Below are 15503 nucleotides of genomic sequence, written 5' to 3' on the forward strand. Positions count from 1 at the left end.
CCGAACCCGACTTCTCCTAATTTACTATGGATCTTCCTTAGAAATAACAACAACTCCTTTATCAATATAATGAACTCAATCCGCACTTATCCTGAGTGACCCCATCTCATGAGACCACATTGTCCCCAAAACCCACGAACCATCTCACACTCTCCTTATGCGCACATCCGCATCTTCAACTGGTACACCCATTCTGATATTTCCTTTACGATTCCGAAGTTATTTTCTCCCATTATTCCATTGCTACACCGCATACCGAAGATAACATAGAACACTCCAAGCCACTTTTCATTATCCACTGCAAAAGCTCAATACTTAACCATACTACTGGCTCGAAATCCTTAGGAACCACACTTAAATTTTGAACCTACTAGGATCATTGTTGAGATTCACCCACTCTGACTTGGTCCCGAACATAATCGAACTCCAAGGCTCCTTTAGCACATGAACGCCCTCTCAAAGAAGCACCCGACCGAATCATTTTCCTTATACACTACTTCCACACGAAGCCTAGACTCTGAGTCTTCCCCAAACCTAAACACGAATCGATAAGGCCAAATATAGCACACATTCCTCAAATCCTTTACTCAAAATTACTGCTGATATTCTCTTCCCTTAGTCATAGCGACCCATCAACACACTGATAACCAGAAACTACACTAGTTGATAATTACACAATCCAATCATAGACGGTGGAGCTCTCCCACTTAGCCTGAAGCTACCATTGCATAACCCTGGAACCCACCAAGATTCCTTATCTCCTATTGACATGATCTTGCACAATCAACCCGCCAAATTCCTCAAAATTCTTCCATTAACCTTTAATGAACACTCCGAACCACTAGCCACATTTACATATTCAATCTCTTACCAGGTAGCCAGTAGAATTCTCTGCAGAAGCTTCGTCAACACCACGCGACTGCTAACCTGCTCACATGAGATATCCCACCTGTGGAAATTCCATCCTGACATCCTCCCACAACGCTGCACCGAATACTATTACCACGAAACCAATAAACCATCCTGAGCCCATGCTCGTTCACCAGCTGCACAAGTCCGTTCACTCCCCGTTGACATCAGCTAAAGGTGCAACGATACATCCCAACCCAAATTCATGTTGCATTCCTCTTCATATCAGGCAAACTCATTTCTGGCACATCCACTCTTCCCCAGTATAACAGCCAACATTCCAAATTAAGTCTGTAGACCTAGTCACTATCCACCATGAATCCCAAATCACTTTAAACTTTCCTCAAGGCGTGTAGTTATCCTACCCCATAACCCATATGCTACCTTGCCACTCTCCCACTTTGGTCAAACTCACTCCTTTAAGTAACTACCCGACTCCTGTTTCTCACACTTGGCCTTCTATAAGTCTATCCACCGCAAGGCACCTCCCACATGTCCTTCCTCATCCTTCGCTGCCCAGTTGTTGCCTTCACTCAAAATCAGTCTCTGTAGCACTTTGAACCAATAGGTCGTTACCAGCTTTAAACCTCTCTGAATATCATCTTTCTCGAGCCATCAACACTAGGAACACCGATTCGATCCTGAACCACTGCACACCGCGATTTCTGACAACTGCTTCCCCGATACCAATTCCTAACACCCCGCCGTGAAGGCAAGTTAAAGAAAACCATAACACCAGCAAACATTAATGTATTTAACAAGTCGATGACACCACATCACAATTGAAAACTCTACTATGCTCGAAAATATCAAGCCTTATTACTCCATCAACCCCAGTCTGAACATTCTTAGTTCGATTGCCTTTCCTCCGTTGGAAGTAAAATACCGAATCTCTAAATCATGCACTGAGTAAACCTCCTTTCAAGTCATTCATTGCCCCAAAACATAGGCAAGCATCCTACCATCACATCAATACTGTGCGATAACCACTCATGAGCATCATAGCAACTTGTGCATAGCCTTAAAGCTCTTAAAAGTACAGCTACTGAGCTGAAATGACAGAATATCCTTCCACAAGGCGACGACAATAGCCCAATCAACTACGCAGGGAGAAACATCCCGCACCACATCTGTAGTACCGTTACAATTCCTCAATTCCCGATTTATAACCAGGGCTTCATATCGCATAAGATTGAATGGGAAAGAAATAAAGGCATAAGCCTCAAAGGAATCAAATCGCACGATGAGGAATCAAGAAGGCAAGTGCTCCTAACAGCCCTGTAGCCTCTCGAAGATAAGTACAGACGTCTCCGTACGGATCCGCAAGAATCTACTAGACTCGCTCATGACTCGTGAGACCTAAGTAAACCTAGTGCTCTGATACCATATTGTCCCGACCCAAAATCCTTGAAAGGTCATGATGGCGCCGGACAATGCTGTCAGGCAAGCCAACAACAATAATTAGTAAATTCTCATTTTAATATTTTTGAAATCATAGTTTTTCCCCTCAATTAAATAGTAGAAGATGGAGTTTACAAAATACATAATAATATCTTTAAAAATTCCAATACAGTGCAACCCATAGTCATCCCAAAACCCGGTGTCACAAGTGAAATGTAAAATAAAATACAACAGCTGTCCGGAATACAAATTGGACAGGAAAAATATAAGTACTCTGAAGGAGATTTTGTTGGCTGCAGAGCGTCGTATAAAATGCAGCTCACCTAAGTCCCCGCCATAATCGCACCTCTGGGCGCCCACAAGGCCGCTAAACATATGTGTACATGCACAAAAATGTGCAGCAAGTGTAGCATGAGTACGTAAATTAACGCATACCCATTAAGTATCCCGCCTAACCTCGAAGAAGTAGTGACGAGGGGTCGACTCGGACACTTACTATGGACTATGATTAATATACCAATGATATGATGAATTATGAATTTTATGAGGCAACGGTAAACACAATAACATGAGGCAAGTAAATAATTCTCTTGTTAATTGGGGATTTCCAAATTTATTTTCATCTTTTAACAATTTATATCTCCGGCCAATGAGGCCATATCAATTATCATTAATTCCAAAACAACCCGATCTAACATAATATTAAACTGTGCACTGCCGGAGGGTCGAACGACGCGAACCATAGATGCATCTATTTAAAGATATATCAAATCAAGGATTTATTTTAGTTTGATGTTTAAAGAAATATCAATTCTCATTAACGATCAAGTGATCCGTCCAAAACCCCAAGTAGGTGAAGTCTAACCCTTTTGAAATTCCTTTATCAAGTTCCAATCTATTTTAAACGGTTAAATTAACAAGTAGGATGCAAGCATCGCAAGTATAATGTGATTTGGATCCTAGACTACCCGGACCTAAGCATAATAGTAGCTACGCACAGACTCTCGTCACCTCGTACGTACGTAACCCCCACAAATAGAAGCACATATTGAATTATTTTACCTATGGGGTAAATTCCCTCTTACAAGGTTAGAAAAGAGACTTACCTTGCTCCGAAGTTCCATAACCGGCTCCAACGTCAATCTAGCACCTCAAACCAATGCCCAACGCTCCAAACTAGCCAGACAATGTGCAAACCAATTAAAATATACTCTAATACTCATAACAATTCAATTTACAACAAATTTTCAACTCCGCTCGAAAAGTCAATAAAATCACCCTCGAGCCCACGTGCCCGGATTTCGAAATTTTTCGAAGATAATCATTACCCATAACCTTATGAACTCAAATATATGATTTATTCCCAATTCCATGCCCAAATTCGTGGTCAAAATCCAAAATACCAAATTCTAGGTTTCTACCAAACCCCCCACAATTTCTACTAATTTTCATGTTTAAATTCTTATACAAACCATGTATTTAACGTATAATAAGTGGGAATCACTTACCTTGAGTTGCTTGCTGAAAATCTCCCCTTGAAGCTCTTCAAAATCACCCAAACCAAATGAAAATGGGAGAAAAATGGACCAAGTCCCGTTTTAAAGAAACCCCACTGCCCAACGACATTTTCGCACCTGCGGCTCTTAGGCCGCTTTTGCGCGTCCGCTTCTGCGGAACTCCATCCGCACATACGGCCCTTGCCGCTTCTGCGGCTACTGACATCGCACCTACGCCATCACAGGTGCGCAAATCCTTCCGCTTCTGCGATTCTTAGCAGCCTTGGCTCCTTCCGCTTCTGCGGTTCTCAGCAGCCTTGGCTCCTTCCACTTCTGCGAGCCATCTTCCGCACCTGCGAGCTCGCACCTGCGGCCCTCTTCACGCAGGTGCGGTTACACCAGATGCCCAGCTGCTTCAGCTCTTCCTCAAATTCAAATTCGACCCGTTAACCACCCGGAATCCACTCGAGGCCCCCGGGACCCCGTCCAATCACACCAACCAGTCCAAAAACATAACACGGACCTTCTCGAGGCCTCAAATCACATCCAATAACATTGAAGTCATGAATCGCACCCCAATTCAAGCTTAATGAACTTTAGAACTTCAAACTTCTATATTCGATGCCGAAACCTATCAAATCACATCCGATTGACCTCAAATTTTGCACACAAGTCACATTCGACATTACGGACCTACTCCAACTTCCGGAATCTGAATCCGACCCCGATATCAAATAGTCCACTCCCGATCAAACTTCTCAAAAACCTTCAAATTTCTAACTTTCGCCAAATGATCCCAAAATGACCTGCGGACCTCCAAATCCACATCCGGATGCGTTCCCAATACCATAATCACTATACGGAGCTATTCCCATGCCCGGAATCCCAAACGGACATTGATAACATTGAAATGCACTTCAACTCAAATTTAAGAAATCCTTTTAAAAATGCCAACTTCCATAATAGGTGCTGAAACGTTCCCGGGTCATTCAAAATTTGACCCGGACATACGCCCAAGTCCAAAATTATTATACGAACTTGTTGGAACCTTCAAATCCCGATTCCGAGGTCATTTATTCAAAAATCATACCTTAGTCACTCTTTCCAACTTAAAGCTTCTGAAATGAGAATTTTCCCGAAATTTAATTCCGACTACACGTATAACTCATAACAGCTGAAGCGAAGCCACTCAAGGTCTCAAACCGCTGAATGACGTGCCATGGCTCAAAAACGACCAGTCGGGTCGTTACATTAAAATTTTAAAATATTATTTTCATGACTAAACCGACCGACTTCGGTCGGTTTTATTTAATTTATATAAATAGATTTTAAATAAATAATATTTAATGTGTGTGTGTGCGGGTATGTATTTTTTCAAATTACTTTTATATGGACATTATATCCTATCTTTGTATGTATATATACATATATGTATTAAAAGCTATATTAATACTTAAGTTTTAGCAACAACAACTTAAGTATTAATATGTTATAATATGTTAATATAGCATTAATATATATATATATATATATATATATATATATATATATATATATATATATATATATATATATATATATATATATATATATATATATATATATATATATAATATGACTTTTAATCGAATATAATTGAATTTTCAATTGATCCACTGATGAAGTATCCGAGTAAAGTACTAATAAGGTGATCGAGAATAAAACATTCGAGTATGAACAGTTGAGAGTAAATCATCAACGCTAGTCATATGTATGTAAGTGTAAATTATCGAGTTTAATTGATATAGTCGTTGTATCCAACATGCTATATAGCTTAATTGATATAGTCATTTAAGCTATATAAGATATACATATAGTATAGTATAGTATATATATATATATATAAGCTATATTCGATATAAGATGTTACATATAATATAGTGTATATATATATATATATATATATATATATATACACACACACACACACACACACACACACACATACATACATACATACATATATGCATATAAAAGTAATTTAAAAACATAAAACACACACACACACACACACACACACACACACACACACACACACACACACACATATATATATATATATATATATATATATATATATATATATATATATATATATATATATATATTATTTATTTAAAAGATATTTATATAAAACCGACCGACTTCAGTCGATAATTTCATTAAATTTATATTTTAATTTTTTTAAAATTATGTTTCCGACCGAACTCGGTCGAAAATATTTAATTAAAACTTATTCCGGTTGGTAAATTAAATATATATAATTTTTGTTATATTAAAAACCAATTGCCTTGGGCGGGAAAGCATAATTTCAAATATTCCGACCGAAATCAGTCGGAATTTTTGAAAAAGTTTAATAAAAAATTATTTTTGTAGATAATATACAAGTATGACCAGGTCTTGGTTAAATATTGACCAAGTTCCGACCGAAACCGATCGGAATTTTTATATATTTGCCGTGGGACCACTATTTCCGTTGTGAGAAATAGACTTTTGCGAACAATTTACTTAATTTCCTGACCGATTTCGGTCGGTTTATTTTCTGACCGATTTCGGTCGGTATTCTGTGGACGTTCCGACCTTCCGACCGATTTTGGTCGGTATTCTGTGGACGGATTTTGACAGTTTTCTAGTAGTATAAGAACCAGGTCCTCAATGTAGAGCTTAACTACTCTAAGAATCAGCTCCTCAAGGCTAAGGACCAGCTCCTCAAGGTTGATGATTGTACGTCTTTGCAAGATAGTAACTTTATCTCAAACTTACCGAGGCCCGAGTTTGTTGGAAGAAGACTGCTAAGCATGATAAGGGTTGTTGCCCAAGAAGATACGCATACATAGTGAGATACAAGAGTCCCAAGACTTGTGGAGCCCTTTGAGCAGTAGGAGTCCTATCAAACGAGAAGCTGGCTACGCATAGGACTCCTAGAAGATCTGGGAGTCCAGGGAATTTAAATACTATCCTTCTATCTGGACTACTGGGATTATCCTTTGGCATATCAACTGGAGAACTATATTTTTCTACACTCAAGTCGAGTACCAGTGTTGTGTTCTTCTTGAGTCAGTCTAGTAAATGTGTTTTAGAAAATCGAGTTGTAATCAAAGTGTCATAAATAATTAGTGAGTTGGAGTGAGTATTTGTTTTACAAGTTATAGTAACTTGTAAGTCAAATAGCTGCATTAGGAATACTAGAGAGTATTGAGTTACAGATTTATAATCGATACATTTTGCTGAAGTTGAAGTTGAAAATCCTACGTAGTAGGTTGTAGTTTTTGCACCTTTTGAGCCGGGTGATTTTTCACGTAAAAATTGATGTGTTTACTTTGCTGGTTATTTTTACTTTACGCATAAGGAGTAAGGTAAGAACCAATTTCTTTAGTAATATATAAAGTAACTCAAATTTACAATTGGTATCAGAGTAGGTTCTCTCACACACGACTAACACCTAGAGAGATCTTGGAAGCAAAATGAGTACTCCACCTGGAATTAATAAAGGATAATCAACTACCAGAGTACCCTTGTTTAATGGAAAATACTACAGTTGGTGGAAAGCAAGAATGGAGAAATTATGTGACAACTGAAGATTATGAACTATGGACCACAATGAACCAACATCCACTAACTCCTACTTAATAAAATGTGCAAAATGAAACTGTTCCTAAGGACCCCCTCTGAATTTGTGGCAGCAAATTTCAGAATGATAGAGAAGAATGCAAAGTCTAAGAAAATCCTTATCCTTGGACTTGGTCCTGATGAGTACATCAGGATATCAGCTTGTTCCAATGCAGTACTAGCTTTTAAGCATTTAGGATACACATGTGCTTATCATACGCTAATCTTTAATATCGCGTCAAATTATTTAAATTATTTTATTTTAAAAAGCTAATTTATTTACTCCATATTGACATATTGTGACCCAATATGCGGTAGCGAAGACACCTTGTCACAAGATTTGGGATGCACTCCAAACTGCTCATGAAGGTGAAGAAATCAAGGATAGAATTACTTATGAGAAACTATGAGTTGTTCTCCATGAAGGATTCTGAGCTCATCCAGGAGATGGTGACTAGGTTTACCATAATAACAAATGAACTATTATAACTTGGAAAGGTGTTCACCTCAAAAGAGTTAGTTAACAAAGTTCTAAGGATTCTTCTAGCTTTATGGGAATCAAAAGTCACATCTATTCAAGAAGCCAAGGAGCTGGATAAAATCTCACTTGATGAGTTGGTTGAAAACTTAAAGACTCATGAAATGAGAAAAATAGAACTGTGCAAGGAACAACCAAAGAGAGATAAGGCCTTGGTCCTTAAGGCGTATGAAGAAGATGAATTTGACAAGGATGATCCTGACCTAGCAATGTTTGCTAAGTTGAAGAAGTTCATGAAGAACTCCAAAATGGCACCTAAGAGAGAGAACAACGGTAAGCCTTAGAATATCAACAAAGCTACTTATGATGGGTGTTACACGTGTAGCAAGCTAGACCACATGGTCAAAGACTGCCCAATATGGGAAATTGAGTGGAGGAAAGAACGAGCTGAAAAGGAAAAACTGGAAAAAATTAGAGAAAAATGTCCAAACAAAGGAAAAATCCTAGGTAAAGGATTCACTAAAGCAACGAAGCAGGCCTTTCTAGCAGCATATGAGGACAATGGAAGTGATAAAGAGGAAGAGAAAAAAGATGGGGCCATAAGTCTCTATGCTGTAATTCATAAACATCAGACTGTGGAGACAGAACCTCCAGTACAGCTTGAAATGCATATTGGAAGACCTCCTCTATTTGATGGACATCACTATGATGAATAGGAGATGCGTATGGAAATATTCCTTTAGGCCACTGAATTTGACCTATGGATAATTATCAGTCATGGACCAATCATCCCTACAAAAATAGATGGTGAAGATAACAAATGTAACAAGAGAGAAGAGGAATATGATGATGAAGACCGTCAGCTAATCCAGAAAAATGCTAAAGCAAAGGACCTGCTCTATAGAAGTTTTTCCAGAAATATTCTCTACAAGGTGTCCTCTTGCATCTCTGCCCATGATACATGGAGGACCTTAGAAGCTGATTTTGGAGATGAAAATATTGAAGTGGTGCTGATGGCAATTGAAGAAAGCCAAACAGAAGAAGAAGTGATAGGTATAATGGCCATGAGTGATTCAGAGACTGAAGATGAAACAAATCAGGTAATTATATCTAACTTGAAAGAAAATATTCATGCTATGTCTTAAAAATAACTGATGGCCATAATTGTGACCATGACGTGTGAGATGGACAAAATGAGTGCTGGAAATGATGAGTTAATAAGAAACCTCTCATGTGTCAAAATTGATCTCAAAGAACTTGAATCTGACAAAGCTGATCTTGAAGGACAAGTCAAAGACCTTAAGAACCAGGTTCTTGAGCTCACTTCTAAAAATGAAAAGTTACCTGATACACATGGTAAGGGAAAGATGAGTGATCTGCAAGATAAGTTTGAAAAGGAACTAAAAAGGGCTAATGATAATCTTTGTGATGCTAAATGTAGGAATAAAGTTCAACAAAGAAATCTAGAAAAGGCTAATTATGAACTATCTAGGCTAAGCAAACGACATAGATCCTCATATGCATTAAATTGGCTGAATGAAAATAGCAGCACTAACAAATCAGGAATTAACTATAGAAAACCTGTTCCCAAATTTTATCCAAAGTATGTAGGAATTTCTGATAACACAATGTGCACTCATTGTGAAATGGTAGGACACTTTAGAGATGTTTGCCCTGCCTTAATTCATGCTCAGTTTAAGAATACTTTTAGTCTTGCTATAAATGTGAAGAAAGAAGAGGAACCAAAATTCAAGCCTTTTGTCCAAACTAAGTGGATTAAGGTTAACAAAAAAACAACTATTAATCATCTTCCCTTCTGGACAAGAAGAGATGTGATTCATCATTTTTCAAATAAAAAGGGATCCAAGCTTTTCTTGGTTCCCAAGACCAACTTGTGATTTCTGGTGCAGGCTAAACCACTAAAGTGAGAGGGAACAATCAAGACTCGTATCTAGACAGTGGATGCTCAAGACATATGACTAGAGAAAAGAAAAACTTCCTCTCACTGACAGCCTTCCAAGGAGGGAGTGTGTCATTTGAAAATGAAAAAAAGGGCAAGATAACATGTATTGGTAAGGTCAGTAAGTCACTGTCTCATGCTATAGAAGATGTGTATTATGTCGTAAACCTCAAACATAATCTCCTTAGCATTTCTCAAATGTGTGATAAAGGAAATGAGGTTAAATTCAATTATAAAATCTACACTGTTACTAAGTTTGATACTAATGAAATTGTGTTAAAAGGTATGAGACATAACAATGTTTTCAAGATATTCATTATGTCTCTTCCTCAGAGTGAGCACACATGTTTAAGTATAGTGGAAGATGATCCATTGTTATGGCATAGAAGACTGGGTCATGCCAATCTTTCTCAGCTCAACAAGTTGGCAGCAAAGGACCTAGTCCTTGGACTACTAAAAGTTGAGTTCACCTCATACAAGGTATGTGATGCCTGTGTTAGAAGGAAACATGTAAGGTCACCTTTTAAATCTAAAATAGGTTATCAACACCTCCAAATCTTTGAAAATCCTTCACATGGACCTATGTGGACCAATGAGAGTGAGGAGCAGGGGAGGCAAGAGGTATGTATTTTTCATTGTAGATGACTTTTCTAGGTATACATGGACTCTATTTTTGGGATCTAAAGATGAAACTTTTGATATTTTTTGTGTGTTTGTCAGAATGATTCAACAAAAACTGGGTTGTAATATTTTAAGTATAAGAACATACCGTGGAACTGAGATTGAAATCTAAATTCCTTGAGTTCTGTAACACACATGGAATTTATCATAACTTATCTATACCTAGAACTCCATAACAAAATGGTATTGTAGAAAGAAAGAATAGATCTCTAGAAGACATGGGGAGGACCATGCTGATTGCTAGTGGACTACCTAAGATCTTCTAGGCTGGGGTAGTCAATAATGCATGTTACTTGCTAAGCAGACGCATGGTCAAACCTATTCTTAGTAAAACTCCCTATGAGTTATTTCGAGGAAGAAAGCCCAACATCACTCACCTGAGAGCATTTGGGTGCAAATGTTTTGTGCATAATAATGGCAAAGAAGCTCTAGGTAAATTTGATGGCAGAAGTGATGAGGGAATTTTCTTGGGTTACTCTTCATATGGTAAAGCCTATAAAGTTTTTAATAAAAGAACTATGTGCGTAGAAGAAAATGTTTATGTTTTTTTGATGAATCTAACAACTTGGCTGAGAAAGGCCTGCAGCATGAAGACTATGACATAGGACTCACTGGTGAAGGAGCTTCTAATCAACCTGAACTTCAATCTGACAATGGATCAGGAGATCCTAAGGAAGTTGAGAGTGATCATGAGGATCAAGAAGAAGAGAGAACTATTTTGACTACTAACCAGACTGATGAAACAATACCTACTGACACTGTTTCTTTTGGTCACCCCTTGGGTGAACCATCTCTGGGAATGCAGATTAGGTTATGAAAACATCAAAGTTCACACCCTCTTGAGAACATCATCTCTGATCCTAATGCTGGAGTGCAAACCAAGTCATCTATGAGAAATCTATATGCACTTACACCATTCCTCTCACAGGTTGAACCTAAGAACAAAAAGGAAGCTCTAAGGGATCCAGATTGGATTACAGCCATGTAAGATGAGCTAAATCAATTTTAAATAAGCAAGGTCTGGCACTTGGTACAAAGACCCAAGAACATAACTGTCATAGATACTAGATGGGTGTTCAGAAACAAGCTGGATGAACAAGGAAATATCACAAGGAACAAGGCCAGACTTGTGGTTCAGGGATACAATCAAGAAGAAGGCATTGACTATGATGAGACATTTATACCTATAGCTAGAATGGAAGCTATAAGGAGGCTAATAGCTTTTGCTGCACACATGGAGTTCACCCTGTATCAGATGGATATAAAGAGTGTATTCTTGAACGGTTATCTGAATGAGGAAGTATTTGTTAAGCAACCTCCTAGGTTTGAGAGTGAATAATTTTCTGACCGTGTGTTCAAGTTAGACAAAGCCCTGTATGGAGTGAAATAGGCTCCAAGATCTTGGTATAAAAGACTCTCAAAATTCCTCTTAACCAATAACTTTGTAAGAGAAAAGGTAGACAACACACTATTTCTGTGGAGCAAAGGCAAAAATGTTCTAATTGTACAAATATATGTGGATGACATTATCTTTGGAGCTACTAATAAAGTAATATGCAAGGAATTTGCTGAGATGATGGGGAATGAGTTTGAAATGAGCATGATGGGTGAATTGAACTTCTTCTTGGGGTTAAAAATTAAGAAAATACCTACTGGAACCATGATACATCAGCAAAAATACATCAAGGAACTGCTGAAGAAATTCAACATGGTCTTTTCGACCTCCATAGACACTCCCATTGCCATTGCAACAAAGCTAAACCTTGATAAAGAAGGGAAAAGTGTTGAACAGAAGCTATATAGAGGAATGATTGGATCACTGTTGTATCTCATAATAAGCAGACCTAATATTGTATTTAGTGTGAGATTGTGTGCAAGATTTCAGGAAAATCCCAAATAGTCTCATCTGAAGGCTGTCAAGAGGATACTCAGATATCTTAAAGAGACTCTTGATCTGTGTCTATGGTATCCTAGGGGGTATAGCTTTGATCTAGTTAGTTATGATGATGCTGACTATGCAGATTTTCATGTTGACAGGAAAAAAATACTTCAGGAACAACACATTTTTTTGGTTCTTGTCTAGTGTCTTGGGGAACAAAAAAGCAGAACTCGATTGCTTTATCTACAGCAGAGGCTGAATATGTGGCAACAATATCTTGTTGTGCTCAGTTATTGTGGATAAGACAACAACTAAAGGACTATGATATTTTTGTTGATTGTGTTCCTATTTTCTGTGATAACACTGGTGCCATAAACATTGCTAAAAATCCATATCAACACAAGAGAACCAAGAACATTGACATTAGACATCACTTTCTTAGAGACAATGTCATAAAATGGAATATCTCAATTAACTTATGTAAAACTGAAAACCAAATTGCTTATTTTTACTAAAGCTCTGAGTAGGGATCACTTTGAAAGGAATAGACTAGAACTAGGTCTAATTAATACTTCTAACTATATTGAACCGCAATGATTGGCTAGAAAAAGTATAATTAGATATAGATAGTTAAGTACAATGTGTTAGATTTAGTCCCGTGCTTGTCTTAAGCACACACACTTGCCTAGAAAAGTCTAGTTGATAACTATATTTTATGATACTAACTTATAGTGCTGAAGCTTTATTGAAGAAATGAGTAAGAAGTTACTAAGGAGTTGGTTCTTTGACTCAGGTACGTGCCATCTTGTCTTAATTCATTGGGGCTTAAGCTGTGCTCAGACTTTCAAATCATGTTAGCATCACTTCTAGTTGTCATCCAGTCAAAGATTAAGGGGGAATCCTAGAGCAATTAGAGTTTAATTACTCCTAAAATCCTAACAGTCAGAGTCACCATTTTTAGAGTCCCGTTAGAACTCAAATTCGGTTACTCTCTCTATTCCAGTCAAATTGGGAGTTACGTCTTTAAAAGCCCCTTATGATCAGTTTCTCAGACCTTATTATTTCGCTCAAACCCTAAGCAAGAATCAAAAAATAATTCTCCCTTTCCCTCATCGATTTCATTCTCTCATCATCGTGCCAAAATCTAGCCAAGCTTCTTCTAAAGCAAAATCATCATCCAAGACTAAAGCCAAATCCAAGAACATGAAGCCCAAATCAAAGAAAAGTGTAAAACCATTAAGTGACTCTACACCCACACCTGCTCCTTCTCTATCTATATCCTCCATTGTACCTACACCATCGTCCGTTATTCTTGTTGCTCCTACCATTCCCACTTCTACTGGGCCTGCACTTCCAAAACTAACCATCCATGCACCTGTATCCGCTTTGAGTAACACCTCTAAGTCAACCAAGATCAAGTCTATTCCAAGAAAATCTGTCAAAAGTGACAAGGTAGTGCTTGATGCTGCTGTTAAAATAGACATAGTAGTTAAGGAAGTTGTGACTCAGGGGGAATCAGTGTCAATTGATACAATTCAGGTAAAACTCCCTCTATAAAAGTTAGATGTTCTAGTATCTGTTATAGATGATTCACCCTTAGATATTGTCTCACCCACAAGTGATAAACCACGAGTGGAGGAACCTACTATTAAAACGAACGTAGCAACTATGGAGAAAGGGGCAGATACCACTGATGTTATGCCAATGGTTGAGGGGAAAGGTAGTAAAGAACCAGTACAAAAGGAGGCTTCTGATGGTCTCTCTTTCAGTTGGACTGAGGATCAGAATAATAATGAAGGTGAGGAAGAAGGAGGAGTGGTGGCCAGTCATGAGGAGCATCAGATGAGAAAAAAAGTGAGAATGAAGGAGATTCTGGTGAGGAGAAGGAGAGTGGGGCAGGAAATAAGATAGATGAACAAGTGGATGATTCTGGAGAGGAAGAAAAGAATAGCGAGGAAGGAGGTGATTTTGAGAGTGAAGGCGAGGATGGAGAAAAGGCAAGTGAGCATGAAGGAGAGGATGAAAAGAGTGAGGAAGAGAATGAGAATACAAGTAGGGAATCTGAAGGCTCTATGGCTATTGGGAACACTGTGATAGCCCCATTAGAGGAAGCAAGTGGAGAGAAAAGGAATGAAGAAACTAGGTCTTTGCTAGCTCCTTTCACTAGATATGAGGAGGTCAGCAGTGATGAGGACAATTTACTCTTGTCTGTAGTAGGGGAAAAAAAAAGAAGACCCATGTGAAAGCAAAAACGTCTGTTATCCATGGAAGAAAAGAGGTGGCTCCTCTTGATAGGGCTCCTCTCACAAGGAGTTAAAAAAAGGTTGTTGATGAACAAATCATTAAGGAGTCCAGAGGTGCCAAGAAGCCAAGGAAGCAAGTTTCAGTTGTGGAACCTATTGTTGAGTTGGATGCAGAAGATGAGTTTGATTCTTCTCTGCTAGAAAAGGCATCCTCACAAAAGAGAAAGGTTGTCAAATCTACAAAGACTGCTACCCCATCTAAAAGGGCTAGTAGAGGAAAGAAAAGAAATAGTGTGCCTGCTGTGGTTGATAAGATTACTGAGTTCAGGAACAGAAAAATACTTAATGGGAAGATTCTTGCAAACACTGATGAGAAAGGGATGGTTCAGCTAGTTGAAAAGATTGAGTTATAGGGATGGAAACACATGTTTGTCAAGGTTTTCCCTCCTGTGTGTGTGCTTGCTATGGTGGAGTTCTATGCGAACTTCTAGTTTGATGGAAAAGTGGGCAAGAGTAACGTAAGGGAGTTTGAGATGGAGTTTGATGCGGAGGAGCTGGGGATGCTTCTGAATATTCCTTCTTTAGGTTTTGACAACTACTTGAAGAAGAAGTGGCCAGCCATAGACAATGATATAGACACAGGAATTGTAGTCAGAAGGAAGTTTTCTCAAAAGTTTGAATTGGATGCTCCCCAGAAGGTGTATAAGACTGATATGACTCCCTTTCACAAGTTGTTGTTTCACTTTGTCAATTCCTGCATTTTGCAGAGGTCTGAGAGAAGACACGAGGCAACCCTATTGGATATGGC

General features: G+C 38.3%; 1 protein-coding gene across 1 annotated transcript; it reads left to right on the plus strand.

The window, feature by feature from the left end:
* Positions 1 to 10881: 10881 nt before the first annotated feature.
* On the plus strand, positions 10882 to 11912 carry LOC142167106 (uncharacterized). Its single transcript, XM_075227261.1, has 4 exons — positions 10882 to 11059; positions 11152 to 11333; positions 11502 to 11557; positions 11654 to 11912. Exons 1-4 carry the CDS (start codon positions 10882 to 10884, stop codon positions 11910 to 11912), a joined length of 675 nt encoding a protein of 224 aa, XP_075083362.1.
* The last annotated feature ends 3591 nt before the right edge of the window (positions 11913 to 15503 follow it).

The sequence above is a fragment of the Nicotiana tabacum genome, chromosome 12, assembly GCF_000715075.1.
Source record: "Nicotiana tabacum cultivar K326 chromosome 12, ASM71507v2, whole genome shotgun sequence".
In the NCBI taxonomy this organism is placed as follows: Eukaryota; Viridiplantae; Streptophyta; class Magnoliopsida; order Solanales; family Solanaceae; genus Nicotiana; species Nicotiana tabacum.